Source organism: Trichomycterus rosablanca, chromosome 22 (assembly GCF_030014385.1).
Source record: "Trichomycterus rosablanca isolate fTriRos1 chromosome 22, fTriRos1.hap1, whole genome shotgun sequence".
Classification (NCBI taxonomy): domain Eukaryota; kingdom Metazoa; phylum Chordata; class Actinopteri; order Siluriformes; family Trichomycteridae; genus Trichomycterus; species Trichomycterus rosablanca.
In genome coordinates, this window is record NC_086009.1 from 6,337,091 (window position 1) to 6,355,810 (window position 18,720).

Consider the following 18,720-nt stretch of genomic DNA (forward strand, 5'->3'; position numbering starts at 1 on the left):
CACTGTTAAATATATTGGAGAGTGGTCACTAAGATCAGTTACGCCTATATCACAGGCATTCACCCTTGTTCTGTCTCTGCTAAACATTATAAAATAATCTATCCTACTATATACTGAATGTCGCGCTGAAAAATATGTATAGTCCTTTGTGTTGGGGAAAAGATCTCTCCATACATCAATGAGCCCAATGTCCTTCATAAGTAGATTAATTTTCTGAACAAGAGATTTTGGGTAGGGTGTTTTCTTATTTGATAAGTCGAGTTTAGGTTGCAGATGTACATTAAGATCCCCCCCACATATCAGTACCCCCTGTGTTTCTGACAAAATAATATCAAATATAATCTGGAAAAAACTAATCTCACTCCCCGGAGGGGCATATATATTAAGCAGAGTAACCAAAGTATCATTTATCTTTCCCCTTATTAGAACAAACCTTCCTTCTTTGTCTTCGCATGTGTGTATTTTTTCAAAAACAATCTTATGAGAAATCAGGATTGCTACTCCTCGTCTATGTCCCGAATGGTATGAAGAGAAATAAACCTGATCAAATCCCATTCTACTTAACTTTTTATGCTCACTATCAGATAGATGTGTTTCTTGTAAGTATACAATTTGGGCATTTTCTTTTTTCATCTTAGATAATATTTTAGCTCGTTTGACTGGATTTACTACACCATTGACATTAAAGGAGACAAATTTTATATCTCCACGACCCATTATAATTGTTTAATTTTGTCATCATGGCTTAAAAAATAAATCAATTTTATGCAAGTATATTCCCTGTGAAAAAAGTAACTGACCTTGTGGTAACTATAAACAGTAACAAAATCTCTTACATAACTTTCTTCCAATGAAGGGGTCTTTGCAAAATGACCCTTAGGCGAACTACTGATGGTCCATAGTTGTGGAGGGGAAACCCTTTCCAAAGGGCTCTCCATCACAGCATAGCATTTATAACGTTACCCTCCGACATCCCCTAACTCTTATTGTTGTATAAGGAAAAAAATAATAATAATAAATAAACACACACCCAGAGAGAGAAAATCAGTCAGTATAATCACCACTGTCCTGAGAAAAGAAATAGGTCAAACCCGAGTTTAGAAACCACAGCATATATATTAACCTGCACTTCCATGCAGAGCAGAAAATATCCATGTCTTTATTAATCCTCAATTTGACTTATGAATTATTAATCATTCGGAGTTGCCTGTCTCCTGTAATTACGTAGCTTATCTTCCTTCATCTTAAAGAAAATGTGCAATGAACTTCCCAACTCTGCTGTCACACACAGCTTCATTAAAAATTTCAAGCACTATCCAGACTGCCTATTAAGATTAAGTTTTTAGATAGAAATCTTAAGGGCAATTATAACTCTTAGTTTGTGTAAGGGCTTCCTTTCATTTGTTTAGAGTTGCTGTTTATATTAACATGGATGGTTTGCCTCAGTTTGTGAAGGGAATCCCTGTTGCACCAAAAGAGTATTAGCATGCCAACCAAACCGGTGCTAAAAAAAGTCATCAAATTTGATGTACAATGACTTAACATCATTACGGGCACATAATCTGACGTAATGATATTAGCATTTTCAAAATCGGTGCATTTTACCTGTCTAAATGAGAACAAGGGAAACGTAGGTTCAGATATATTCACCCTGGACTGTGTTTTCAGAAAAGTTCATGATATAAATGTAAAGCCAAAATGCTTAACATTTATATTTGTGTGGTCAGGGCCTAAATGGCACTTGGGGTTCCACGTCCCATGTTCCTCTGTGCCATTCTAAACTATATGGAGTGGCATGGTTAAAATAAAGACAATTGTTTACCAATTTTCATAGTCATTAGAAGTTATATTTATTTTTAAATAATTTACTATCTATGGATCTTGTGCTTTTGAGGGGCAATAACTCCCCAGTGAAAAAGACTACTTACCCATGTGTTTCAGTTGAACTAGCTTCAATAACCCAGAATGTCATGTAAAGTATTTCTTTTCCAAACCAATCACTATTATATAATAATTAATAAAATCTTATGTGAAGTTAAACTATTACTCTGATCTGTTTCCACTAAAATATACTGTACATGTCGTATGTCGATCAGCTACAAATGCAGTGTTCTGTTTTTTTTGGTCCATATGCAGTCAACCCCTGTGATGCCCCACACAGCAGTCTGAGTTGTTCTTCACTGATACATTCTGCTTTTTACCAAGAGCTGTAATGAAAGCTATTGAGTGTCTCTTTGGTATCCCAGTAAACTGTAAGTCAGTCTTAGACCCATTTACAGTGCCGTAATCTCGTCCTGGTCACTCGTGTCAGCCTTCAGTTTGGAAAGAGCTGCGTGGATTCTAAACTGAGTGCGTGATTCCATCGAGTATTCTTTGTAGTTATTCCTGAAAGAAAAAGGTTTGACAATAGATGTAATAAATCCTTCATTTCCAGTATCTTGACTTTACACTGACGTTTAACAGCTTGAACAATATCTATATATTTACAGATTACCTGACCGGAAGCTGTAAAACTTGTACTCACTTGGCTTTCTGCAGGAGTTTGATGCCTTGCTCTCTCCTGCCTGTATCAGCATAGAGCAAACCCAGTTCCAGCAGGGCGTTAGGAATTAGGTAGTGGTCATACTTCAGTTTCTTTTCTCTGTGACACAAAAACACACCAGACAATCATCAATTAAGTTTTACCTGAGGTAAAACACATCATTTGAATGTGAAAATATTTAAAGCTACAATACTTATACCACTTTTGTTAATTTTATACACTTTCAGGACCTGTATATCCACAAAAAACTATGGTCAAATAATGCAATTTTGGGGGGAAATGATTACAATTTTATTTAAAACTTTTATTATTTTATTTTCCTAGCAAATCAAGTTTGTGTAAGCAGTGCGGCACAGTTCTATAGTGCATTACCATTCCTGTGTCATTTAAATCTTCCTGCATGTCCTTTGTTGTCATGTCTGGATTTGCCTTGCCATTGTGGCCAGCATATAAGCAGTTCTATCAAAGATCTTGCCTTGACCTCTACAGATCTTCTCAAATGCCACTTCTTACAGTGTAAATTACAAGTTGGAAGGGTTTGGATGTGTTCTTATTGGTTTCCCAATCATTTCAAAATGTTCAGGCAGCTGCTTTGAAAAAGCCCATGGCTGTTGAGATTTGTTCTACATTTTCAGTATCATTGCAAGTCCATGCTTCAAAGAACAAACACAGAAAAGCTATCAACAACAATCACAAAAGACAGCGTTGTACTACAGGGACGGTTTACTGATGGTAATGTGAATGTGATGAAAAAATGAATGTGTAGGAGGTTTCACTGACCTGCTGTAAACTTTGCTGAAGCACTCTTCCGCAGTATGAAGCTGATTTTGGTTCTTTAGACACAGTCCCTTTAGCAGCAGAATCAGGCAGCTGTCATCCACCCTGTACTCATTCTCTATAGGTCACACACACACACACACAATTACTTAACACATTAGTTCTACTGTTTCTGTAAGTATGTATACATCATTTTAGATTCTGTAGATAGTCAGTGACAATTTTTAGGGCTGATCTTGCCATGTCTACACATACACACACCAGAGAACAATCTGGCAAGATCTCACATCTGTGTCATCTTCACTTAATCTCCATAATGACCAAGTGAAAACTTATTTAAAATAAAAAATTAATAAAAATTAATAAAAATAAAAATACTTACTCAAAAAAGTATTCAGACCCTGTGCAATGGCACTTAAAATTGTGATCAGCTACATGTGTTTACTGTAATTACTCACTTCTTTATGAATTAATAGTTTGGTAAGGGCACACATCTAAAAACTCAAAGTCCAACACCTGCTATTGCTGCTGGCAACTTAAACTGTAATAAATAAAGGTCATTGTCTTGACCAGAAAACATGACCTACCTCAGTCAGGTCTCTTATCTGTGAACACTTTCATAATTTGCATCTGGAGTATGGGATATCAGTGGGAACTGTTTTTTCTCATGTAGAGTGGTGTGTAGTACCTGCAGTAGCATGCAGAGTGCGCTCAGCCTCAAGCAGGGTTTCCAAAATGCCCTCGGTGAGCTCCAGTTGCTTACAAATCATGGAGAAGCCATTCCACATGTACATCATCTCCTAAAACACACAACACAGCTGGATTTTGTTGACTTGTTGATTTTGTTTGTTAATACTGACATGAATTTATAAGGAGCATTTTATATGCTGGTTTAGAGTTTTAATGTGTCTTACGAGCACAGGGACAGGAAGGGGCACAGGGTTGCTAGCTTTGTAACGTCGGGCTTTGCGAATGGCAAACTTCTCTGTGGGGGGAGACTTTCCTGCTATCTTCTGTTTGAAGGTTGGCACCTGCCTGAGAGAGAAAGAAAATAGGAAAGAGTAAAGAAACGAGGCACAACATCAGATGAGCACACCAAACTTCGAAGCCTGGACACCAATAGTCATATTTCATATTGCATGTTTTGTTGACTAGCTAAGTGAAATGATTACACACCTCCTTTTCTGGCATTTCCAAACACAATTACTGTTAATTTGCTGAATTTACCAAACTGACTGTGGCTAGCAAACAGAAGGTTCAAGCCCTACTGCTGCCAAGTTGCCACTGTTGGGCTCCTGAGTAAGGCAACCCTTAATTGCTTAAATTGTTTTCAGTCATAAAAGCTACTAAATCCGTATTGATAATTAAGTTCTTAAACTTTACAGCTTAAAAATTGTTCAAATAATTAAATTATTATTTTGCTCCCAAATTAATGTACCTCATTTAAATTATATGGAAGGTTTGATAAATACGGGGTGGCTGACAATGAGGCCCATGTGTTTGCTTACCTGAAGAGCTCCACCTCGTTTTCCCCAAATGGCCGAGCCTCTCCTTCCGGCAGCATACTGAGATAAGCAGCCTTCATATACACATACATGGCCTGACAGAAGGAGCAGGAGACAAAGAGATGTAAAGCACTTTATATCAGCACTTCATTCAGCACTTCATTAAACAATCTATGGGTCTGTCCAAAAACCTTAAAGCTCTCTACACAGACGCATTTTACATTATCCTATGCTCCCGAGAAGAAGGCGATGCCAACTGTAAAGTTTGGTGGAGGAGAGATAATGCTATGGGGTCGTTTCTCAGAGGTTGGCCTAGGCCTCTTAATTTCAGTAAAGAGAAATTATAATTCCTCAGCATACCAAAACATTTTGGATGATCGTACACTTCCAACTTTGTGTGAACATTGATATTTGTATATTTATTGCACAAGTCTGTTCTGCTGGCAACATTTCTTATACACACACTTTCCATAATATTTAACTATAATCTCAGACAGCAGACTTGGCTGACCTTGGACCAGCGGCTCTCCTGGCTGAGCAGATCAGCATAGAAATAGGCCATCTTCCAGATCCGCTTGTAGGTAAAGCACCACATCAGCTCCCAGTAGCACATGTGGTGGAACTGCTTCCAGGCCTGCTGAGCCTTACAGCCCTCCTCAAACAGGGCCACTGCCTGAAGAGAGAGAGAGACAGAGAGACAGAGTGATCAAATAACCAGTGGGTCCAACACCCATAACCAAAAACACTGGGTGCAGGGTGGGACTGATTGACTAGTTTTGCTAAGAAAAGTTAACTGTATCCATAGTTTCTTTACAAATTTTACACAACTTTATTTACAAGTATATATTATAATAAGATGAATGTATATGGTGCCATTGTCACTATACTATACAGATGCTCATTGGCTAATTATTTTTTTTAATTTATTTTTTCTCAATTTAGCGTAGTCAATTTGTCTTCCGCTGCTGGGGGATCCCTGATTGCAGTCAAGGTGGGTATCTTGCTGCTCATGCCTCCTCCGACCTGCGCGCAGCCCTTAGCAGAACCCTTTTTCACCCATGCATTCTGCACTCTATCTGCTAATCAGGGTCCTTACACAGCGCTTGACCCCACCCACATAGTCTGGTCATCCCGCCCTAGCAGAAACGTGGCTGCTGCAGGCACTGCCAATTAGGCCCTCTAGATGGTGCCCAGCTGACCTGTGGCAACGCCAAGTTTCGAACCGAGGAGTTTCGAACCTCGGCGCTGGTGTGCTAGTGGAATACCTGCAGCTACTGTCTGTCCACTCACCTCATTAATGTTGCCTTTTATCTCCTCCACTCTGCCAGCAAAGAAAAGGAAAATTGCCCCCTGGAGAAGATAGCAAATGGAAAATGATGAGGAAAATGCTGGCAAAACAATGTTAGAAGTGTCCTACTCAAAAACCAAAAAAAGCCTTTTTGTCAATGTGCAAGTGCCACATCATTAAAGACACTCCACATGCTTACTCATGCAAATCATATAGAGACAGATACAGAGCTTCAGTTCATTTAATCTAAGTGACGTTGACTATGGTTGTTTGTACCAGACTGGCTGGTTTAAGTATGTAAAAAAAACTTCTGATCTTATTGGACACAACAGTCTAAAAACATAATTATGTGGAAAAAAACATCCAATGAGCAGCAATTTTGCACATGGCAGCACCTTAGAAAAACAGCCAGACTGTTACAAACTGGCAGGAATACATGGTAACGCAAATGACTACTCTTAACAACCAGGGTGAGCAGTAAAGCATCTCAAAACACACATGGCAAACTTTGAGGAGGACGGGCTACAACAGTGTAAGACTGTACCAGGTTTCTCTTCCGTCAGCCAAAAACAGGAACCCGAGGCTACAGTGGGCACAGGCTCACTGATGCTGTGTCTGACGGGTCTCGATCTTGACTGAGACATGCAGATGGTAGATGATGGTTCAATAAACATAAAATTCAGTTCAGTTCATTGTGCTTTAATAGCCTTTCCAGCCAAATGCCATAAATGTAAATGAGAGCAGATAGTGCTCCTAATAAAAGAGCCAGTGAGTGTATGTGTGAAGTCTTACACGTGGGTATCGTATCCGAAATGGCTTTAGCAGCCTCTCAGCATCTGCTACTTCTGCCTCACCCGTCCCTGCATAGAATGAACCAGCATAACTTATAAGGTTATAGAATAACAATTATTTTGTGTTGTTGTGAACATATATAATAATGTTTTGGTTTTTTTTTATCAATGGCCTAAATGTGTTTAAAGCCTCTTTTACACTGAAAACCAAAGTAAACACTGAGTTACAATGACTGTGCCTCTAGTAACTTTAGTTACAATAGAATGCACTGGCTTGTAGCAAATGTTAGCACAATATTAGAAACAGAACATGTATACAGTGCAGTATAAATCCATGCAGTATGTGTATTATAGTTTAAGCACTTTTGTAGACCATAATAATTTTTTATTTTGATATTATGATTATTTTTTAATAAACATTAGCTACTAAAGATCAAAAAAGCTTTATAAAGACATATGTAGCTGTCACCTAAAATAAAGGAGAGAAAGGTGTAGTAGCAAAGTAGCAGCAGGGCACACAGCATGGAGCGCAGGTTATGGGAAGTGGCCCCTTCGAACAGCTGAGAAAGCCCATATTCCTACACACTCACACACGCACACGCGCACACACACACACACACACACACACACAGTGCAAAATGTCCTCGGTTATCACAGTTTGCTATTAACTATTAGAAACTACTGACCCAAATGTCATGCATGTCATTTATTTATAAAAACACATAGTTACTTTATCTCCTGAAAATCCTGCAAACTCCAGGACCTTGAGTATCCGTGCAGGAAACAAAGACAGTGTCTGCAAGATAACGAAAGACAAACCAACAAGCAGTCAGTTGTAATTAAATGATAACATGAGTAGCACTGAATAGCTTAAAGATGCTTTTGCAAACATACCAAGTTAAAAGCGCCGATTCCAAACGCCACCCCTCCCTCCAGGTGCTGGTGGTTTGGCCCTTTAAAGGAGCCGTGAGACTCAATAAAGGAATGAAGCTCTCTGTATTAAATACGAGGCAGGTTATTTACAGCACAGTTCAGTGTTGACATCATCAGAAACACACATTTTATAATGAGATTCATTAAGTTGGAAAAAAGACTTGAGTGTTTGTTCTTTCTACAAATAAAAGAGATTTGTTGCTACCGTAGAAGTGAGTGTTTACACCACTAACACAATGCAGTTCTGAGTAAAATAACCCATCAGAAACTAAACTTAAATAAACTAAAATAATACAGCAGAAATAATAAAGCAGAAGTCTCTGTGTGTTTGTCCCTTATGGGCCAGTGCAATTTTTTTCATGCAGGGTTAATTGACAAGATTAACTCGTCTACAGTTTTGTCACGTTGTAATCTATCCATGCACTACACTCTTAAAGAATAAGCCGTTTGCTTAAAGAATATAGTCGTTTGCTTATAGTATGCCTCCTTGACACTTACTTGTATATGAGGTAGCTGTTGCGCACTTTCATTCCTCCTTTGATGAAACTCACCATGTTCTCATCCTGTAAATTCAAAAATCAGGCAAGAGTAGATTAGATTAGATAGTTATAATAAGTCACTGCAAAAAACCTACTAATGACACACCAGCACAGAGATTCTGAACTCCTGGGTTCGAATCTCGGCTCTGCTACCAGCTGGCTGGGCGCCCTAGGCTAATGCATGCAGCAGACAAAGTTTACCTCCAGTCTGCTGGGTAGGAAAGACAGGACTAATGAGTGGGGTTATTAATGCTGTGTAGGGACTCTGGTTGCCCTTATGCACAAATCCACCAAAGTATGGGAGAATAAGAAGGTATTGGTGGCCTGTGCACACATCAAAGAGTGTGTGTCAGGCAAATATACACCCTCCTTGGACGCCATCAGGGTCCCCAGCAGTGGATTGGCTACGCTAAATTGGAAGAAAAGGGGGAAAATGCATAAAAAACCCTAATAATATTTAAATGTGAATTGAAGCCCGGGAGCTCAGAATCTCGGCACTGGTGTGTTATTAGTAGGTTTTATGCAGTAACTTAGGCAGTGAATAACAAAATCTCTCATGTTACAGAAAGCAATGGAATCTGAGAGCTGAGTATGTTCAGTTATGTTTATTATGAATTATAATAAGGCGCAGTGGTGTGTGGGTGAATGTGTGTGGGTGTTTGAATGATGGCGCGTGCTTGTGGGTGTACAGTTTAGAAAAAAGTAGTGGTTGTTTAGGTGCATAGAAAGGCTACTTGAAATATTTTTCCAACCTGTAAAAATGTAAGAGCAGCTCTTTGTAGCAGACACTCAGCGTAACACACCTCAGCATGAAGTTCCTCTGTAACACACACACACAAAAGGAACAAAAAACAAATGAGACAAAACATGAAGTGTGATGAAAACTTAAGAAGACATGCAGGTTTTTTATACATACACTAAAGATAAGAAAGGTACGATCATTTATATACAAAGTTGTGGTGTATACAATTATTACATGAAAAAATCATTAAAAATCATATTAGCATTTAATTCACCCTTGTTATGTTTAGGCTAAGCTCAATTAAAAAAGGATGAGCACATAAATTCCCATAAGGCTCAGTGTATGCTGTGTTCAAGTAGTCACATAAACTCAAAAATATCATTTTTCAAAAATGGAAACTGGAAAATTGTACGTAAAGTCATAAAACTGTGGTGCGGTGGTCTAATGCGCTGTATTCAAGTTTGAATCTCAGCTGTGCTATCGCCTGGCTGGGCACCTACACAGACATGATTGGCTGTGTCTGTGTGGAGGGACAAGCAAAGGCATTCCTTATTATGGTGAATAATGTGGATGGCGTACTGTTTGAATCTTAGCTGTGCTATCGACCAGCTGGGTGCCTACACAGACATGACCGGCTGTGTTTGTGTGAAAGGATGGGCAATGGGATTCCTCATTATGGTGAATAATGTGGATGGCGTTCTCTCATGCTTTCTCCGTATTGTTGGTGTGTTCAGCATTGTTACCTTCAGAGAGGTCAACTCCTGCTGCTCGGCTCGCCAGACTACCAGACTTCTTACGAAACCTGCCAGCAAACACAGCACACACACATTCTTCAAGATCTGGTACCTCTGGTGAAGATGGGCATGTATAAAACAGTTTGCATTTAAACAGCAGTTAACTGTTGTATGTACACAGGGCACCAAGCCATAGCAGTAAAACTTGAAGATATATGTCATGGTAAACACTAGTAATTGCAATAACACAGCACAACCCAGTAGCTTGCAGCACACAGGGCCACGGAAATACTGCACAGACTCGACTCTCTCTCTGTCACTTTTTCTCCCCTGGGTAAAAAGCAGCAGGCTGTTATTGGACGTGATCCACTGTCGACTATTTAATGCTATTGAGATTGGCCAGTGTCTCAGCTCTATGCAAACACAGACTAATTACCTTGAAGTGCTGCTGTTCCAGATCATCAAATTGGCCTTATTGACCTAAAGGTCAGAACAGCATGATTACAGCTGCATGTGCATTGAGGTAGTGTATTAGCGCACGCACATCCTAACAACAATATAGACAGGCAAAGCAGACTGCCAACAAACTAACCAATATAAAAAAGGAGGGGAGCAATTATTATTATTTTTATTTTATATAATCTATTTAATTGCATAATCTGGCAACCTCTGTTTATGCATGATACACTCGTAGACTAAAGAAGACCAAATGCTAGCACCTCATCATGGCACAGCAGATTCTTTGAGAGACCTAACACATACTGAGGAACGCGTTATTCTCTATGTATTCTTTCATCATTTGAATTCTCACATCTTCTCAATGTGGATCTTTTAGCCCTCTTATCACTTCACATCTACACTTAAAAACTACATACATACAAATAAAAGTAAGCTTTAGTGACATTTTTTCAAAGGGTGTCAAACTGTGACACATGGCTTGTTTAAAAAAAATTGTATCTTTTTGGAAGACATGTACTTACCTTTTTAAATATATTAAATATTACATAATGCCTCTCAGTGGCAATTGGATGTCTCAGCAGTAAATTATGTGATTAATTGCTTGGATTGTATTCTGTCTGTTCCTCTAGGTTGCTTAAGACAAAAGGCAGTAAATGTAAAAGGCACCAATTGCTCGATCTGTATTCAGTCATAATCGTAAGCCGCCTTGAATAAAAACGCTTGCTAAATAACACAAATGTAAACATATATGCGTGCCTCTGTACCTCTGGCACACCTCCTGAGCGCTCTTCATTGTGTTTCCAGCATTGACGATGTCGTCATGTTGGAAGGTCATCATGGCCTGCATCTCTAACACTGTCGCGTAGATCAGAGCATGATACATACTATCTTTACACCTGCAACATGACACAACCCTTCATTAAAAGAATGTATACACAAACGGATCCAACCAATCCCACATTTAGCTTTATCATGCACTGAAGGGTGATTTGTAGAAAATTAAAAAACAATTTCTGTCATTTCTCTTCTCTTTTCCTTTACAAAGTCAGTATAGTCTGTTATAAACCCTGAGGTGAAATCTTAATCCCAGCACACACCCACTAAGATTGACATTTACCATTGTTTTTGACCCAAAATGTAATACAACACACACACAATATGGCTGTAACAGATTAGAAGCAACAGCACAATGTACAATGTGTTGTAAAAGCAAGGACACTGGGCAGTGGCAACTTAGTGTTTTTATTGATCTGAAGGTACCAGGTTTAAGCCCCCCCAGCCTCAAAGTTGCCACTGCTGGGCTTTTCTTTAGGACCCATAGTGCTTATGTGCTTGGATTGTATTCAGTCACATTTCTAAGTTACTTTAGACAAACGCATTGCGAGATGCAGTAAATGTAAACATACCACTGGCTTACGTTGAACAAAAACCAACATGAGGTGTCCTAGTAAGGTGTTGGCCACTAGAAACCAACAGAACAGCTTTACAGTAAGTTGGAAAGACTGAACACAAATCTTTTAAAACATTTCCTTTACTGCTGTTTTAATGATAATAGTGAAGAGTGCTGTCTGAAACGTTGGTCCAAAAACTACCATGGGAGATCCAGTGAGGCACAAGCTTACAAATGCACTTTTGACTGAACAGGCATAGATTCTTAGATCCCAAAAGTTTTAAAAGTAAAACCCGTTCCAGAAAAATAAAGGCTGTTATAACCACAAAGGTGTGGCCAACAATATATATGGGACAATGGTAGCCTAATGGGTAGAGCTTTGGGCTATCAATCAAAAGGTTGAGAGTTCAAATCCGTCTGCCATGCTGCCACTGTTGGGCCTTTGAGCAAGGCCCTTAACCCTCTCGACTCCAAGGGCACTGTACAATGGCTGACCCTGCGCTCTGACCCCGACCTACGAAAAAAAGAATGTTGTTGTACTGTACACCTGTATATGTATATATGACAAATAAAGGCATTCTATTCTATTAATGCTTATTGTTTTAAAATGTGTTGCCCAAGAAGCTCTTAGTAATATATTTTTTTCTCATACAGTGCAGATCATCTTACTCATCAAACCATTCAGTGTGCATCTTTCAAGGTTGCATCTTTGTCTGGGAAGTCATGGGTTATTTCAGCGAGACAATGCCAGGCCTCTTTCTGCACCCACTACAATAGCATGGCTTCTTAGACACAGACTGAAATAAATGGAATGCCTGAATTCAGGTCTGTCTTCTATTGAAAATGTCTGGTGCATCATGAAGAGGAAAATACATTAATGACAATAATGACCAAACTATTGAGCAGCCGTCTTGTATCAAGCCAGAACAGACAAAACTTCCACTTGCAAATATATCAAATACATCAGTAAACCTTTTAAGCACATTTTTAAATGGACAGAAGTATCAAACCTGAACAAAAATCTCCTTTATAATCAGACTTAGCCATTAAAGAAAAGCAAAATATTCTAAGATTATATGTTTTAATTCAGGACTACTTTCAGGTTTCTGATTTTCTTTTTATTACCTGAATAATTCACCTCTCACACTATTTAATATTAATAGTATGCATGCGTGTGTATCTTTGGGTGTGGATTTGGGTAAACACCTCACATCCTGGTCAAAGGAGTTACGCACATGATCATATAGACACATAAGCAGACTAATCTCCACAGAAACCATTTTACTATTTAAAGGGCAGCACTCCCCAATCCACACTTTTAGTAAACACTCTGTCCACTCCCAAACTAGCCCTCACTGATCACATGACTGCACAGGATTCCTGTATCCAGATTAGGATTGTCACAATGACACAATATCTTTCTCACAATGTATTTCTCACAATTACTTTCTCACATCTAAACTAGAATGTTTAGAATTAGAGTGTAAGAGCACAATCTATCTATCTATCTATCTATCTATCTATCTATCTATCTATCTATCTATCTATCTATCTATCTATCTATCTATCTATCTATCTATCTATCTATCTATCTATCTATCTATCTATCTATCTATCAAATTCAGCAAACTGTACACAATAACATCTCAAATCTTACAATGTTGCACTCAGGTGGCGTAGTGTTAAATTATGTTAGCCCAGGGTACAAATCCCCAGGAGTGCTATCAGCCGGAGGGGCATCCACATGCAGACATTTTTGCCACAGTTTTTGCTGGGCAGTAAGAACACCTGGATGCTGGATGTATGGGCCAAAACATTAAGCTTATTCTTATATTTGGTCTTGAGTCAGAGATATGTTATGACATCACAAATCTCGTGATCCATTGATACCAAACATTGTACAGTACGCAGGGATGTTAATAATTAACTGATTAACCAATCAGTCACTATTTAATGCTGTCGGTTAAAAAAGTCTTGATGTTTGATTTAAAGCGAGAGCAGACCTCAAGATGGCTAAACCATACATGAACAGAAGCTGTTTGGGTCAATAGGGTCTGACTGCATGTTAATAATCACTTGTAACCATTTTCTACAGGCTTTGTTGGAAATGATGAACTAATTCTACTCACTGTTTTATGTTCATCTGACTGCCATGTTTGCTCTGTTAAGAGAGTTTTTATTAAACCAAGTATGTAGTTCATATCAAACTCTCTCATTCTCATGGGATGCTATAAGCCTATTGGCTTGATTGCTTAATCGTCGACTAATGGCAGTCGGTTATCAGATAAAAGTAATTTGCATCTCTAATTGTAAGGTTTGTAGAGGAGCTCCACAAGGCAGCCATTCTTGTTTTTATCGTTCTTGTTTATGCTTTTTCTCCAATACAGACAAACATTTTAAATCCCATTTAAATTCAAACCAAAGTGCAGAAAGCTGCTGCAACGTTTTAAAATTCCTTTATTAAATACATTAGGAGTTACTGCAGTACAAATAAGTTGTAAGCCCCTGTAGTACCACCACTAGGAGATCATGGTTCTTAGGATAAAAACCTTGAATCTAAAATAATGCCAGGCCTTGCAGATATCAAATGAAACATGCTTGTTCCTGGATATAATGTGTCTTATTATGTATGTGAACAAAAGAGAACAAGAGAACAGACAGGATGAGCTACTTTCTCTCACCGTGGTTGCAGTTTGTCCAGACTCTCGCTGAAATGGTTGTTCAGGAATAGGTCCAGGGCCTCCATACACTCTTCGAGACATGTTTGTAAGGATGTCTGGGTGGAGCTGAGTTAACATGAGTTAACAAAAAACATGCAAGAGATATTACATTTTCCTCTCCTAATTACTTTATTGATCATATTAAAGAAGGTTACCTGAGAGAAACAATCCAGTGCAAGTAAGCAATCAACAATTTATAAGCATCATCTTTCGCTTTGAACATGACCTTTATTAATTATGAATGATGCCTTATGACACAGTATACCTGATGCTATAAAAAGCAAGAACATTAAGCGTATCAGCAGAACGACAACTTAGTCTAATCAACTGTGTGAGAGATTCCTAATGATGATAAAGAAAAAAAGAATTTTAGGAATAGGGAGAAGAGGATCTAGCTGAGATTTTCCTGTCAGCACATTTGAACTATTATTCAGTCTACACTAAGTCAAGGCCCACCAATATATTACTACTTTGCATCAGGGCTCACAAGCACAAAAAAACACTAATTTTGTTCTATTATTTTTCTTTTGCTTTTAATAATAGGTCCTACTTGAAAAGTATGAATAAAACAATAGAATACACATAAAGTAACAAAATTGTAAATGTATCATATTGTTAAAAACTGGGGGTGTGGTGTTGGTGAACAATAATTTCCAAGCTGTGTCTCTTTTGTTAGAGGAAAACAGTCAAACGCGACACTTAAATAAAGAATGCAAGAAATTTGTGTGGTACTCTACTTTCAGAATTGGCTGTGTCTGAGGGAGGATGGGCCAGCTAAAAAGTTACTTCTACGGTGTTGTCGGGGTGGCAGCAGGAGTGGTGGAGGAATACCAGGAGCATAGAATGTTCCTGTGTGCATTTTATAAGCTCTTTTTAGAAATTTGTTGCTGGCTGGTGAAAAAGAAGCAGTGTCTGAGGAGGCAGGACATACGTATGTTGTCTTGCCTGTCGCAAAAGCAATAAAAAGTAAATAAAGGGGGGCAGGGCTAAGTTGAATTTAAAATGTTAAACTGTTATTGAATAATAAAGTTTTGCTCCAAACACACAACCAGAAGATTTATTGTTTTTAAACATTTATTGCTTTTTAAAGAAGCCAGTTTGGCCAGTTAGTGCGGAACCATTATTTATGATACACTACAAATAAAAAGGACTAGACAAAAATATATGGCCACTTACCACTTTGACTGTAAAACAATAAAAAATCCAGCCAACACAATGTCACTACGGCTTTATCACTTTGCAATGGTTGGCAGACAGGTCAGCTTTCTCCAATGCCCTCTGTCTTAAACCTCCTAATTAAAAATGTATTTCAAAAGTTGACTAATAAAAATAATTTAAAGGTCAGGTACCAAAGAAGATCTTCAGATCAGGGGGTTTGTTTTCACATTTTGGCCACCTTCATTTACATTAATGGGTTGTCCATAATTGGGAGCAAATTAAAAGAAATGTAGGTATACAGTGAAATGGCCATTATGTGTTTGTTTTTTTGCCATTTCTGTGACAGGAATACACAGAAATTCAGTCGAATGTAGACCTATGACACTGAGCAACCACCCAGCAGGTAGATACTTACATCACATACGCACCTCTAGAGTGTCTAATGTTTGCATGTTTTCCCTGAGTAAGTAGCCTACAGCTCAGACACAGTATTGTTTGGTGCTCATACGTTTTTAAGTTATAGCAGACTTTAAGATCATGTTGAATGTAGCAAGTGAATTGAAATTGACTAAAACTTGAAGAAAAGGCCATATTTAGCTTTATATTCTGTTAATGTATCATAGAATTTGCAAGAGACTGTGTAATATGCTTTCAAACTACTGGGTTTGGTTATTTAACCCACACTTATTCCTAACAATTGCATTAAATAGGTATACAGACATGCACCTTTATTGACTAACTTCCTAAAGAGCTCAGTAAATTCCTACACTTGTGCATTAAAGTTTGCAACCTTTCCAAGTCAGTTTCTGCTCCACTAAAGCTGCAAGTCTTAGCAGTGCCTGGTTGAGCACACTTGTGAAAGAGTTTTCCCTTATTTGATTTACAGAAGAATGAGTTCCAATCATTAAGTCGTTAATCCCAAGAATACTACGCCATACATGTCTCTTACAATTAAACAACAAGCACAAGCACATTATTATGTTTACAGAGTAACTAGGCCTAAAGACCTTCCCTAAAATCCCATCATGGACTGGAATACTGCAGTAAGGTGGAACAAAATGAATATTGTATGGTGTTGCTTAGACTCAACAATCAAATGCAAAAGTTTGACTGCTGGTCAAAGTCAAGTGAAAGTTAGGAAGGCATTTTTTCAAGAACCTCTGAACATTATTTGCTGATTATAATGGATCAAAATAAAACAGAATATATTGTACATGGGCAGAAACTTATGGCACATTTAATATTTTTTGTACATTTAAATGGGCAAATTGACAAAAACTGTTGGTAAAAAAAAAACAATGATGAGGAAGGAAGAGACTAGAGGAAGGAGGGAGGGGTGTAAACTAAAACCCAAAAGAGAAAAAATACAGAAAAATGCAAACCACACCACAGACAAACTGAATCAGCCAATTGTATTCTGCACTCTGCAATAAAGGGACCTATACTGTTAATTACATCTGTTTGGACATTATGACGTCAGAATGCTACGTTATTCCAATCTTTACGTTACTTACAATTTCACCTTAACAAGTTTACGCTGTATATTCACACATTTTAAGGTCATTTGGAAATGAATGTGATAAAAAATGCCAGACGGATTTCCAACGCCTTTGTGAAAGCAGCTGTTGCTACTTACTTTGCGCTAACAGGTGCATCTTTCCCGTTGTTGGGCATGATTTTCTCCTGCCAGTCTGTTGAACGCTAATAAATATCCTTCAGAAAGCGCTCCGGACCCGCTTCGTATCCGAACCCGACCAGTTTTGAGGAGAAGCAATGAGTCGCATTGAGTTCAGGAATCCTGAGTGCGGGACTGGAGGGATGGTCGTTTCTCCTGTGTGTGTGTGTGTGTGTGAACTCAGTCATGGAACAAAAACGCTTCTTAGCTCCTCCTCAGTAACGCCGGTTAGGCTTTCAGCCACCACTGCAATAACTGCTGATCATGTCGACAGCATGAATGATTATAACATATCCACCTAGTGCGAGCTATTTTAAACGACCTAGTCGCGCAATTTCACTATTTCATTCTGTCCTGCACAACCAAACCGCGTCTGTTAAACTAGCACACAAAGCTAGAAAGCAGCAGGACTGTCGAACCCACATACTGATACTGAATGGGAGTCCAATGCTTTTAAAACATTCTTTATTCCTTTCACATTTCTTCAAGGTTTTGGTCGATGTTGGTGAATCATTGGTGAATTTGTCAGTCAACCATTTCTACCACACCCACAAGGTTCGATTCCAATCTGGAGATTTTAAAGGCCATTGAAGCCTAAAGTGTGGTTAATATTCCTCTCATGTAATGGCTACAAATGTGTTAGTGACATTTTCCCTTCATGCCACGGATCTCCAATACCACCACATTTAAAAAGTGCTTTTTTGGATTCAGATCTGATGACTGGAGAGGCCATTGAAGTACAGGATGTAGGAAGTTTTTCTCTGGTAAATTCTGGTCAGTAGTGATTTGATTTCATGTAATTGCTGCAGCAGTGGTACATTCATGCTGTGAATCTCTAGTTGTACCACATGTAATAGGTGCTCTATTCAATTCAGATTTGATGACTGGAGAAGCCACTGAAATTGAATTTTGAAAGCATTTCTTTGAAATTTTAGTCAATGTTGACGTGAATACCACACACCACGGAACTTTCATGGGAATTTAATGCCACGAATCTCCAATACCACCACGTTTGAAAAGTGCTCTATTCGATTCAGATCTGGTGACTGGAGAGGCCATTACTACATGATGTAGGAAGTATTCCTCTAAAATAGTGATTTGATTATATCATGCAATTGCTGCAGCAGTGGTACATTCATGCTGTTGTACCACATTTAATAGGTGCTCTATTTAATTCAGATCTGGTGACTGGAGAAGCCATTGAAATTAATGTGAATACCACATGTTATGGATTCAGATCTGCATTCAAGTTTTTTAAGTTTAAAATTTTGTTTCTTCTAACCTGCTAATATATGCAGGTGGTGATGCCTTACAGATAATTGTGTGTTGCCTTACAGTTAATTGGTGCCCTGTCTGGTGTATTCTGCTTGGTTAAGCAGGTACCACACTGCAACCATGGTTTAATCCATGCCTCTGGTCACTGAGTCTTGCATGTTTGATGTGTTATCAGTGCAAGCATGGATTTCC

The 18,720-nt window shown here is 38.5% G+C and overlaps 1 protein-coding gene across 1 annotated transcript; it reads right to left on the bottom strand.

The window, feature by feature from the left end:
- Positions 1-1,825: 1,825 nt before the first annotated feature.
- Positions 1,826-18,447, bottom strand: zgc:158403 (tetratricopeptide repeat protein 39A). The gene is made up of 18 exons (XM_063018464.1): positions 17,215-18,447; positions 14,382-14,486; positions 11,075-11,206; positions 9,861-9,919; positions 9,128-9,195; positions 8,335-8,399; positions 7,798-7,897; positions 7,634-7,699; positions 7,373-7,481; positions 6,905-6,972; positions 6,115-6,174; positions 5,336-5,497; positions 4,828-4,919; positions 4,234-4,354; positions 4,008-4,119; positions 3,323-3,437; positions 2,525-2,641; positions 1,826-2,385 (listed from the first exon to the last, which is right to left on the bottom strand). Exons 1-18 carry the CDS (start codon positions 17,250-17,252, stop codon positions 2,274-2,276), a joined length of 1,701 nt encoding a protein of 566 aa, XP_062874534.1. The 5' UTR covers positions 17,253-18,447; the 3' UTR covers positions 1,826-2,273.
- Between the last annotated feature and the right edge of the window lie 273 nt (positions 18,448-18,720).

Coding starts and splice junctions, on each gene's coding strand:
- zgc:158403 (XM_063018464.1), bottom strand. CDS start 17,252: ATGCCCAACAACGGGAAAGATGCACCTGTTAGCGCAAA. Junction 14,487..17,214: donor GATGCACCTGTTAGCGCAAA/GTAAGTAGCAAC, acceptor ATGTTAACTCAG/CTCCACCCAGACATCCTTAC. Junction 7,700..7,797: donor GAATCGGCGCTTTTAACTTG/GTATGTTTGCAA, acceptor GTTATCTTGCAG/ACACTGTCTTTGTTTCCTGC.